Source organism: Thunnus albacares, chromosome 13 (assembly GCF_914725855.1).
Source record: "Thunnus albacares chromosome 13, fThuAlb1.1, whole genome shotgun sequence".
Taxonomy (NCBI): Eukaryota; Metazoa; Chordata; class Actinopteri; order Scombriformes; family Scombridae; genus Thunnus; species Thunnus albacares.
This window is the reverse complement of record NC_058118.1, coordinates 29,711,594-29,724,589: the sequence shown is the minus strand read 5'-3', so window position 1 is coordinate 29,724,589 and position 12,996 is coordinate 29,711,594. Positions and strand designations below refer to the sequence as shown.

General features: G+C 36.4%; 1 protein-coding gene and 1 long non-coding RNA gene across 3 annotated transcripts; both read left to right on the top strand.

Moving 5' to 3' along the window:
• Positions 1–16: 16 nt before the first annotated feature.
• LOC122995630 (tumor necrosis factor receptor superfamily member 14-like) lies at positions 17–11,565 on the top strand. Of its 2 annotated transcripts, none has more exons than XM_044370970.1 (8): positions 17–129; positions 7,154–7,247; positions 7,424–7,549; positions 8,501–8,656; positions 10,581–10,668; positions 10,776–11,023; positions 11,147–11,178; positions 11,293–11,565. In XM_044370970.1, exons 1-8 carry the CDS (start codon positions 106–108, stop codon positions 11,332–11,334), a joined length of 810 nt encoding a protein of 269 aa, XP_044226905.1. In that variant the 5' UTR covers positions 17–105; the 3' UTR covers positions 11,335–11,565. The 2 variants fall into 2 exon arrangements, with proteins under 2 accessions (XP_044226905.1, XP_044226904.1); XM_044370969.1 differs by lacking the exon at positions 17–129 and adding an exon at positions 1,879–1,980.
• LOC122995672 lies at positions 939–1,878 on the top strand. The gene is made up of 3 exons (XR_006406828.1): positions 939–1,174; positions 1,487–1,583; positions 1,841–1,878. It is a non-coding gene; the product is annotated as an uncharacterized LOC122995672 (long non-coding RNA).
• Positions 11,566–12,996: the final 1,431 nt, after the last annotated feature.

Here is a 12,996-nt window from a genome sequence, read left to right as displayed (position 1 = left end):
TTTAACTTTTGTTCTGAGTAGTTTGTTTAAAAAACAAAACAAACAAACAAACGCTGGACTAAATGGCTCAAAACTATATAAAGCGAGGTGGTAACATGTGACATCATGTCTTCGTCGTTGCTGTTTCTGGTAAGTGTCACAGAGTAGCTGAACTTGTCTGGTACTGATTCTGAGCTCCGTCTCACAGTCCTCGGCTGTTTATTCTACGTGGTGTTTCGCTGTCTTCACGGTACAATAATGTGTTCGAGTAAAGGAGTAAAGTTACACCACATGTGACGGACAGTGTTGTCCGGTGTGCCACGAAGGTACCAAACTAACATTTATCACTAAAAACAACAAACTACAGTTTTAACAGTCACACGCAGTTTAAGGAAGTTCACCAGTCCGCACTTCAACTATTGTCGATAACAAAACATTTAAGAAAAACACAGCACCTTTACAAAATGGGTTCAATAACAATTAATCTTGACCAAATAATGTAGGAAGTGTTCAACCCAGTCGCCAGAAGAAAACGTTTGCATTGAACGTTTCTGCAAACCACAGAAACGTTGAATATATACGTTTCAACACGTGAATTACGTATTAAAGAGAAACTTCTGCCTTTTGCATTCAAAAAGTGAATACAGTTGTTTTGAATATGAATATATTATGTATCAATGTATAAGTGCAGGGGCACATAAGAATTGTATACAGAAAGATTAATTTAATTCTACTTATTCGCAATGGATTTCGTAAAGCACACTTAACATCATTGTGCTGCTGCTGTTATATATATGTATGTATATATATATATATATATATATATATATATATATATATATATATATATATATATATATATATATGTATGTATGTATGTATATGTATGTATATATATATATATATATATATATATATATATATATATATATATATATATATATATGCCCGCGGAGAACTTCCGGCAACTACTTAACATCTACGTGAATGACATGGCGATCAAGCATTTTTTAAACTTCAGTTGACGCCCCTCTCTCGTTCCGTGGCTGAGTCACTGGTGTTTGCTTAGTACTATTTCCCCTGCTGGCCCCGCCCGCGAGTTCCATGAACCCTGGCCAGTTCCCGCTCGCCCCGCCCTGAAGTGAAGTAAAACGGGGAACTCCGGCGCTTTTCGGCTATGTTATACAGCAATCAAGTAAGTAGGCTGAAATATTATGTTGTTGTTTCAAACTAAAGTATTTAACAAAAGTATTGTGTCGCTGTTAATGCCGCTGACTTCACTAAAATGTTCGTAAAATATATTAGAAAACTGTTTGGACACCAGCAGTCAGATTACAGTCGTGGCTCTGATCCTGGATATAATACAACGGATCTTTTGTTAAAGCTGTGACGTCTGCTTGCTTGTTGCCTATATTGGTTTTGTTAATAACGTTTTGTAAGAGAACATTGTAAACTGTAACAATTAAAGTATCCTTTAGCCTGCTGTTCAGTGATTCAAACCTTTCAGTTTCAGTTTAAATCACGAGTAAGGAGACTCAGTGACATGACTGAAGGAGCTTTGACAGGAAACAAACAGGACTGAAGTTCAACCTTGGAACATGGCAGTGAGCTGAAATATGAGCCTTGTACAAGGCCAAAGGTTAATGTTCAGTTTAATCTCACTAAAGGAGAGAAAAAGGCTCAACCTGCTTTAAATCACTTCTGCAGCTTTTCATGTGCAGATAGTTTAAACCTGACTAGAAATCAGAGGTTTTCCAGTAGAAATCTACTTGTTAACCCAGTTACTCTTAATCTCTTACCCACAGTAACCAGGTTACTTACTGTTTAGTGCAGTATTTATATGTTTTCTTTTTGTTTCTAGATTCTGTCCCTCAGATTTGGATGTGACATCTTTCCTCATGCCAGATCTCAGTGAGATGATGTCTTCAGCTCATCAAAACTGTCAACCTGATCCACAAAATGACTTTGAGAAGAAAACCTTTGACAGCTGCAACTTTGTTGGTAAAATAGTTTATAACAAAAGGAGGGGGGGCTGGTGGGGGTCATGTGTTGTTGAACAGCTCTGATACGTCCAACAGCTCAAAATCAGCTGCATTACATATTAGTAATATTAATAATGTTTTCAAACTACTCTCTAATGAGACCTGATACATATGCAAGTTATAATTCCACCAGAATTCAAGTAGTCTACACTTTCAATTATACTCACATCTCACTCTTTAATTTACTGTGTTGTTTAAGTTGTTCACACATTTGTCCATCTGGGGGACTGACACAGATCTACACAAACACATTAAGTACAATCTGAATGCTGCATTCACTAGGGGTCGACTGATATGTTTTTTCAGGGTCGATACCGAATATTAGTAATCAAGGAGACCAATAACCTATATGAAGAACCAATATAAATTTGCAGTAAAAATGAAAATTTTGCCATCAAAATTTAGAACACATGATTTAACACATGATGATGCTTCATTTATTAAAGTAAAAAGCTTTTGAAAGCCTTTAGTTAATTTCAATAAATGCTATATATTAACAACATGTGATAGCAGGGAACCTGTCATTCAGAACTAGGCTACTTCATTACTAATGATCACTATAGCTGAATATGTACGATAATAATAGAAATGACTGTTTAACTCTGACAATTGTTCACTATCTAAGCAGTCAGTGTATGAATTAACAGGCCTTAGATGCAGTTCCATTACGCCTAAAGTCTCCAACAACAATCCTGCACATTTCTAACAGTTAGAAGAAACAGATTCAGGACACATTTCAGTAACGTTACTAGTAGTTGTGGGTTGAGACTGAGAGTTTGACTGGCTCTGGTATGTGACGTGTAAGAAATAACATTATAGCCAACATTTTTTTTTTTGCTGTGGTCAAATTATGGATCAATAAATGAACTTGGGACAACACAATGTTCACCATTGCCCCTGTTGACATGTGATTCTTCTCATGTGTCAATCTTATAAGATAAGAGAACAAACATTTTGGCACAGTTTTCACTCTTTTGTAGCAGCATTCTGCTGGACTTAACCAGTTCAGTTAAGGAGACAGAAGAGATTAACATATGTTAGACATTTGTTTCACAGAATTGAGAACTTGTGTAACTGATATTGCTGCAACAAATGCTCTTTCATTTCCTCATGACACTGAGTCTTGTGATTTGCTGTGTGCCTCACACTTGTACGCAGGGAGGAAAGCAGATTCTAGCAGGTTAGAAACTAGTGATGCACTATTTATCTATGGATGTTAGAAATCACTCAGTATTTCAATGTCTTGCATATTATTTTTTTATCTACATTTTAGATTAGTTTAGATATTATTGAGTTTATATGGTAACTTTTCTGTTATAAACATTACTGTTGCTGCTCTAGAAACAATGTTTAGTAATATTTAAAATATAATAAATTCTAATCCTGTTCTTAACTTTTATCTTTTTTAAAATAATATATATTTTAAAAAGCAATTATTTAGCAATAAAAAAGAACCGATAAGGAGTATTGATAAGAGAAGTGATTGTCAGTGTGCAGTCACATATGTTAATATGAAAGTGACTGAATTTTAACTTTTTTTCTTTTAATAGCTGTGTTTCCTTTAGATTCACAAGAGAATTTGAAGCAAACTTTTGAAATGTTGCAAAAAGGAAAATGAGAATTAGGTGCGTTTTCATCAACTGATCTGAGGTGAATAAACTAGATTACGAAGCGCATAGCTTCGTCAGAAGATGGTGGTATAAACCTTGATAATCCACCAGTAAACTGAGTAGAAGAAGTAAACGTTGCCAACCTGAAACAAAGCAAATAGTTACGTTGCCTTGAAGAGAGAAGTCTTCAAGAATTTGTTTCAGTCAGCCGAGTCTTAACTGTTCTTTCATGTCAGCTAATATTGTTAATGCTTCATGCTCCCTGGAGACACGGAGAGTGGAAATAGCTGATCAGTCATTTGAGTTAAACGTTTGCTACGTCATTATTTATTTAGATAAATGTGTTTCCATTACCTATTTGTGCACACACTCTTTTTTGACATTTCTAAAATCCACTCAAGGGAGGGAAAAAACTTTTTTTGCGAAATTCAGGAAGTTATTTCGAATTTTGGCATTTCCATTAAACTTCTTTAATACGAAACGTCAAATGCATATAAAATAATGGAAATACAGCTACTGACTGATGTAGATTCTGTTGCCTTTAAAGTTGATAAAGATAATAAGCACAGATATTTGTGTTATTTTTATTCTAAAATATAGTTGGATAGTTAGAATAAGTAGGCCTAATAGTGTTTTGTTCAGTTGCCAGGGATAAAAATCATGGCCAGAATGCACCATTAAAAAAAAAAAAAAAAATTACAGGGGAACAAGCCCCCAGGATCCCCCTAGGTGACCTTCAGCAATCAGAAAAAACAAAAAACGATTCAGATAATTGTAAAAATACTGAAAATCTGATCCAGTAATCGTTCAGGCTGTTAATCGGTGGACCTCTAACATTTACATGGATGGATTCAATCTGAGACCGTGATGAAACAGTCACAATACAAGTGGTCTTACTGCATTTTCACTATTTTTATTTTGTTCAATAAAGTCCAGTGTTTCCCCTGTAATTGTACAGTCCTGGTGGACCACCGGGTCAACGAGAAAACCCACCAGGCCAAAAAATATTTTTTGAATGCCAAAAATGAGGCCAAATATCCACTCATTCGGAAATCAATAATCATATGTGTTTGGGAGCCTCTGTACAACACTGTTCTGAAACGTGAGTCAACCTCTGTGTTGTTGCCTGGGAAACTCTTGATGTCACAGAGTGCCACTGCTATCAGAGTCCCTTTAAATTACTGCAGAGTGAGAGCGTATGGGATGCAGGTTAGCTAACATGAGCATGGCACCGCCTAAAAAGAGAAAAAGCTCTAACACGGATGACGGACAAACAAATATATCAATGTTTTCCTCCAAAACTCTGGATGCTGTGCTCTGCGTTGCTATGCAATAAATGCAGCTTATTAAGTCATCCTCTCCTTGTGACCACTTTGTTTTAAGTCTTGAATATACTGAGCAAACAAAAATTTGAGTGCTAAATTACGCCTCTCTGATACCAGTGTGACGTAACGAGGCTGGTTTGGGGCGGTCAGGGGATTATTGACAAGGTGAAGTGCTGAACACTGACTTTTAATGTATAAATAATGACAAACTGCAGACTCCTGGAAAAGAATTCATAGTGACAAGAGGAGGACAAACCAGTAGAGTTGCTTCTCTAAAATCTGAAAGATAGATAGATGGATGATGGATTGCCAACAATATTAATTATGATTTGTGTTGTTGATAATATGAATATTTGAAACGTCCTTATAATAGTTTAGGATACATTTATAGTGTGATAATCATTAAGATATAATTATGTACATGTACAAATCCTTTTTTGGCTGGACCAGCCACAGACCAGCCCTTTAACCGCAGTAGTCCCTGAGAGAGTGAGGCTGGCCTAGTGTTTGAGTTTCCTCATTGGTCGTTGCTCTTTCAGAATGAATCAGAATAGAAGTGGAGGATAGCTGCATGATGCAGAGTGACTGTGTTTCTGCTCTGAGCTCTGAGACTTGTAGCTTCAGTGTTAAATGCAGAGAAGTCAGTTAAACTCCTGTTTAAACAGAAGTGTACCAGTGTTTCTATGTCTCCCTCTCTACGGTCCAGTGTGATCGACTCTCTGGCAGCGCTGTCAGCAGCCGGCAGGAGAGACGCTCCACGCTGTGTTTGGATTTTATCACTGAACTAATACAAGGATGCAAGATTTTGATTTCTCTGATGTTTTCACATCTCAAAGGATGAACAACAGCATTAAAACAAAGAGTCTTGCAGGTAAAACATGCGACTCCTGTTGCTGTCATATCAGGTTAGTGTGGGGCAGCTGCTCTGCAGGTGCGCTTGATTTGACTGTAACTGTGGTAACTGGGCGGAGATAAGCCTCCTGAACTTGCAACCAAAATACTGTCAAAACTTTCATTTACAATTTACACCGCAGCCTCCATGAAAACGACCAGGAAAGAGGCAGAAAAAAAGTGCACAGAGGCAGGAGGGAGAGCGTACAGTTAAAACACCCCGAATAACCATCATAATGCAAAACACTCAATGCAGAGTGAAAACAAGAGAGAGAAAAACAGATGACAGAGCAGGGGGAGTCAACAGATAATTAGATAGTTATTATTAAAATTAAAATAATAAAATCAAACATCTCAAGATATGAGTGGAAAGTATTGTTCTTGCAACTGTATTTATAACCTTATTTTTTACTCAAACGTAGCTTAACCATGTCATATGTTGCTACTTCAGTAAACATTACTGGAACTGAAAATTGCTGATGAACATTTAATATCCAGGAATTCACATTATAGACACTACAACAGACTATCACTGTAACACACTGGACACAGTTTGACACAGTGACCATACACAGTCCAGACATATACTAGGTTTTGATCTAGAACAATTATAAGACATTTCACACACAATATCACAGTGTGTTATAAAGCATTTATTAACTGTTTCACATGTAAAGCAGTTTTAAAACTGTTTATAAATGTATTTAAAGCTATTGAAGACATATGATTATGTGTAATTGTAACTATGTTATATAGTAGTGTAGGACTGGTCTCACATCAAGGACTTTTTTCACTTTTTGGAAGTGCAAAAATGCTTCTTCACACATAGTGAATAAAACTGTACAAATAACATTAAACTGCTCAGAAGTGTAAAAATGTAAAAACTCAATAATACAAATGATTGTTTAAAGTTAAAAATCAGTTAGTCATAAAGTGGAAAGAAAAAAGTGTTCTTTGGTCATTTTACTGTTCAGTCATCTTCTGAAATCATCTTCGTCTCCATATCTTCATCTTCTTTTTTCAGTCCTACCTGGCCGTCATCTTCTCCCCTCAGGTCCTCTCTTCCTTCTTCTTACCTCCATTGACATCCTCCTCCACTGACCTTCCCTTCACTTTCAGTTATCACCATCACATGTTTTATTCCTCCATTTCTTCTTTTCCACCTCATTGTTATGTGTTGTATATGTCATGTCTTTTATTCTGCCTTTCTCTGATTAAAGCAGGAAGTTATTCAGGACAGTTTTCAACAATATCTTAACTTCAACCAGGTTTCACTGAGACAAAAAACTGTTTTTACTCTTCACAGATAATAATACTGAAAGTCTTCAGTGGACATTCCCTCACATGTCATCGTGCAGAGTACCAAATAGGAGGAGAATGCTGTCCTATGTGTCTTGCTGGTATGTTCCTTGTTTCTTAATTCAGACATGACAGAACATTTACAGAAAGATACAATGCTTGTACGATATTTGTCACCTGGTGAACAAGAGGGATTAGAGAGAGAAAAGCAATTATATAAAATATAATGTAAATAATATGATAATTATTATGACAATAAATTGTTTCTTCTCCACAGGAAGTCGAGTTAAAACAGATTGTACAGAGTTCAGAAGTACATCCTGTCTGCCCTGCACTGATGGAACCTACATGAATCATCCCACTGGACTTAAATATTGTTTAACCTGTGGAAACTGTGATTCAGGTAGATTTATATTCATATTATTGACAGAAATTGAAGCTTTAGTATGGATTTAAGGCCAGTAAAAATGTTTTTTACTGCAAGTCTCACTGTCAATGCTGTAAGAAGTGAATAAACTGTCTGGTTGGTGGCTTCATTACGAAGATGCAGAGACTCAGCATGACGAGTCTACTGCCTTGAGACAACTTCCACAGTGGAAATTAGAGCCTAACAAGCAAGTTTCCCAATAAAACTGTAACATTAAATTTCTACATGACAACAATGAGGAAAATGATGATTAGAGGATTGTATCTGTGCTGTTGTTTTCTCAGTTTAATCTGAGATTGATCAATAATCACTTTTCTTTTTATGTGGAGCATACTGCCCTCTGTTGAAGCACATTACTGCTTAATTAATTAATAATTATATATAATGCTTTATTTAATTATAACTACTTAAACGTACAGACTGCATGTAGAAACAAATATCACAGAGAAATGTGATGAAATGCTGCCAGTGAGACAGTTTTAGTGCCACAACAGGCTGTTGTCACATGAGAAGTTTGTCACTTTCCAAATTCTGACGTTGATGTTGAAGTTTGTTCTGTTTGGTTTTGTGAGCAAGTTATCAGCTGAGACTTTGGTGTCGTCTGTTTTTCCTCAGTTTTTAAACAGCTGTGAGCTATTTTGTGTCAGAGGGACTTGCAGTAATATTAGAAGCGACCTCTCCTCACAGAAATCACATTTCCACGGGGTGATATGTATGGGTGGTTTTATTCTCCAGCCCTCATTTATGCAGATATTTTCCCATGAATTCATAAATGGGAGAAACTATTGTTTCACATTTCCCAAAGATGTCATAAAAACTGAAGATTGTCTGTAAGTCAGAAAAAATATCAGCATGCTGTTGCTGTCTAGTAGATTGAACAGAAGAGAAGTTTAGTATCTCATATGTAACCTCTGTATGTGTTGACAGGTTCTGGTCTGCAGATAAAGACATCATGTACATCAACATCAAATACAGTTTGTCAACCACTGGAGGGATTCTACTGTATGGACCCCACAGAGGACGGCTGTGTGAAAGCACTGAAACACACAAGCTGTCAACCAGGACAATACATCAGACAAAAAGGTTGGTTTTCTCATGCTGACTTTAAGATTATAGTTGTAGTTGAAGTTTTAAATGGGAACACCATGACCTGACAAACAAGTTGCTTATTAAAGCTGCACGTATTGATTTCTGTCCACTAGATAGCAGGAAAAAAGCAGCTCAATAATTCTGTAGAAGAAGTCACAACTGAACACAGACCAGTCAACTTGTTGCTGTCAAGTGGAACTTTTGCACCAGTAAAACCCTCATAGTTGATTAGTTACTATGTGCAGTATATGTGAAGTAAACATGATTTTAACAAATAAAGGTACAAACAAGGCCTGTGTAAAAACATAAGATACTATCTTGGCTTCTACACTTATTCAGTATAAATTGCTCCTGAGAAATGGTGTGAAGATGAAATGAGTTTGTGTTTTGAAGATTTGTCCAACATAAAACTGTCTGAAAGTTTCCAGTGTGGCAGCTACAGGGTGACTGGAATACATGAGTGGGAGCAGAAGCTTAGCTTCTCACTATTAGCTAGAACTCAACACCTCTTTCCTTCCTTCTCTGTGTCAACATCCTACTGATTGAAAAAGCCCCAAAGTGGAAGAGAAATAAATCAGAAATTGCATTGCAAGTGATGAGAAAACAGTACCACTGTCCATGTGTCACACCTGTGTTTCACTTTTTCAAATGCTCAATTACCACCATTGTATTGGTCCACACGTGTCACAGTCAGTAGATGTTTGATTTACAGAGAAAATAATACCAAGGGCAGCTGTTTTGACCAATGTACACTGCAGGTGTGTTTCGGCTTCAGGTGTGTAAACATCATCTTCATACCTGCTCTTTTTTACCCTGAAAGGAAAGAAAGAATGTGGTGAACTTTTCACTCTGCTGTAGCAGCTCTCCAACTTCTGTGTGTTCTCCAATCTGTTCACTGTGTGAAACAGAGGTGTCGTTGTGTGTATGTAAAGTTAGACCTGCATGGGCCACAGTCTACCCTGCCAAGACACCACTACACCACTGGTTTGAAAGCCTCATGCTTCTAGAAGCTGATGGTGTCTGACCTCCACTGATGGAAGTCAGAAACTATTTTCATGCATCACTGAGTGGAAAGTGGAAGGTTTGTTAGCATAGCTAGCATTTCAGTTGTTGGTGTCCTGTGCTCACTGGTACCTGCCATGCTGCAGCCCTCATTAGATTAGATTAGATTAGATTAGATTGTTTTATTTTGAACATGTTTAAAGAACAAAATAAAATATATTGGCAAATAAAAAAAAACAAAACAAAAAAACAGCAAATTATCAGTAAGCCACACAAATAATAACCTTTCAATGTCCGAAAAGGGCGTAGGATGAAGTAGAGAACTTTTCTAGCCCCACCCCTTTTATTTATTTATTGTTTTTTTTTTTAACTTTATCTTACTTTAATCTTGCTCTTTCTGTCAGGATAGATTTGTTTTATTTGGGCACAAAACATAGTTTTCTCTTCATGAATCACTTTCCTTGTTTTCATGTCATAACTACCTTCACCAGACAAAATGGATGTTACATTGGTCAAAAGACAAAAGTTTGAGTGAAACTTGAACAATTTCTTGACAATCTAGTTGTTTACTGGCATGAACATATTAGCATAAATATCTTTAGTATTGAAAGTATTTGCATGAAGCAGTGAAGCTGATGACATTTCGATCATTGTAGTTTTCTCTCAAACAGTAGTTTGGTTATGAATCTGATTCCATCGTTGCTCAAGAATGACAAGATGGTGAAATATAAAAACTTGTCAACAATCATTATTAAACAAAGGACTATTATTGGATGTGTGATTTTCAAGTGTCAGCTTCAGCTTCACTGAAATGAAATCAGACAGATGTGATGACAGTGATGATGTCATATAACACTGATGACTTCATAATATGTAAAGTGAAGTAGTTTCAATGTGTATATTTGTATTTGTGCAGGAACAGCTCTCAGGGACACTGAGTGCACTGACTGCAGTGATGGAACATTTTCAGATGGGACATTTACATCTTGTCAACCACACACACAGTAAGTGAAGCTTGACATCAGCCGTGGACACAGCTGGTTTCTAACAACAGCAATGAATTAGTGGAATCTATAAACGTTCCTGTAAAAATGTCCCTCTGTCATTCCAGATGTGAATCACCAAAGCCTCGGCTGATCAAACCAGGAACTGATTCAACTGATGCTGAATGTGGAGAACAAAGTTCACATGTGATAACAACTGTGATCTGTGTGATTGTGGTGCCTGTTTTATTAATTGTCATAGCTATATCAGTTTACTTTATCATAAAGAAGAAACCACTCTTAATATTTCACCAAAATGAAAATAGAAATGGAGGAGAAACATTACAAACGCTCAGCGGATCTCCGACAGTATCAGGTAAGATTTGTTGCTATTTGTTTGTATTTAGACAATACAAACATTATCATAGTGTTGATGGATGATACTTTCTGACAGGTCATGACATTGTTGATTAAGACTTTTTTCATTGTTTTATTATAGAGGAAAATGAAATTGCAGACATTCCCAAACAGGTATGTTTGTTGTCTCTTTTTAACACTGTAATGAATGTACTTTAGTAGATGACATAATTCAGTTTATATAACTAATTAAATCATGTCATTAATCTCTTAATTTTCACCCAAAAGGAAGTTGGAGAGGAAACATCAGAGATGCTAAACAGTTGCTAAACAGTATCAGGAACATCTCCTACTGCAGAGTAAATGTGATCTAGAATCCAGTTTACAATCCAGTTTGGATTCTGGCACATTGTCATGCAGTGACGAGAAATAAAACAACAAGTCCAAGCTCAATTTCCTGATCTTTAATACAGACTGAAAATATCCTCTAAGAGCTGCTTGTCTACAGTCTGCATCATTATCTCACAGACATTATTGTACAGAGACTAAAGTCAGCCTGGACTCACTTGTTGTCATTCTTCTATTTCCAAGGGCAGTGATGAACCTTCAAGCTCTACTTTGTCTTGAAAGGCTGTTCAGTGACTCCCACACTCTGCTGCATAGGTGCACTACACAAAGGTCAGGAGGTCAATTCTGGGGCGAAGTCTACAAAGCTCTTTCATATCTTGTCAGCCCTAAACATGATCAGTCTGACTGAGGAGCTGATTGGTCCATGGAGGACCAGAACCAAAATAGCTGCTCTGGTACAATGGACAGTCTGCACCATTTTGATATATTAGTTCATTTCCACCTTTGGCAACCTGTCTTCAAATATACCTTCTTTCCTCTTAAGACTGACTGAGGCGTTTTAAAAAGATAGTAGCAGCTCTCCAACTTCTGTTTGTTCTTCTGTTGAATAAAACTTGGACTGGTTGTCTTGACCTACAGGAAGGTCCTTCTGCATGTAAATACTTTTTTTTTTTTATAAAAAAAAAAAATATATATATACATATTAATCTTCAGTACATTGAATATGAACCATGTGTCTTTATAATTAAGTTTAAACTGTATTTCACTGCTGAAAACAGAACATGTACATCAATCAATCGAGTTTATTTGTCACATGTAATCATATAAGGTGTAATCACAGGAAGATGTAATCCTCCCACTTCCTTCAGTTTGTGCATTAAGAGTTTAAATAGAATAGTAATAAATATATGTGTGTGATAGGGGGCTGATGATAGAAATAAAAGCAACTTTAAATAGAGATTCATCCTTTAAACCAGTAAATGTTACAAACCTGTGAAAACATGTTGGATGAAACTAAATGTAGCTGCTGAAGAGTCTTGATACTAAGAGCTCATTAATCATCAACATTTATTGACTTATAATTCACCCAGACTGGGATGTAAAATGTACTAATTAGTGTTCATGTATTGTGGTTGTGATTGTGCACCACAGTGATTCATCAGACTCATAAAGAGCTACAAGGTCCTAAGAATTTTGATTTCTGATGATATACATGTAATAATGTACAGTATGAGTGTGTATATAAGTTCTTTTTACAAGTTTGTTTTATACTCAACATACTTTGTTAAATTGTGTTTAAAATATGTGTATAGATGTATATGTATTTTGTGGGGGGGGGGGGGGGGGGGGTGCCAACTTTTTTAAAAAGACAAAGTCTTGAATCATGGACTGCAGCCTGTCAGCCTTCAGTTAGTTTAAAATAGATGGAGTCCAGTAAAAGTCAAAAGTCTCTGAGAAGAAATAATCAAGTAAAGTATCAGAACCTAAAAACTGAAAGTTAATGTGAGTAAATGTGCTCAGTTACTTTCTAACTCAGACTCTGACCGTTGTGTTTGGTCTCTTTAAAGAAAACAGGCCAAAGACAGTGAATTCTGGTTATTATGAGGGTTCACATATGGAAAGAGTCAAAGTGCCGCCAGGTTA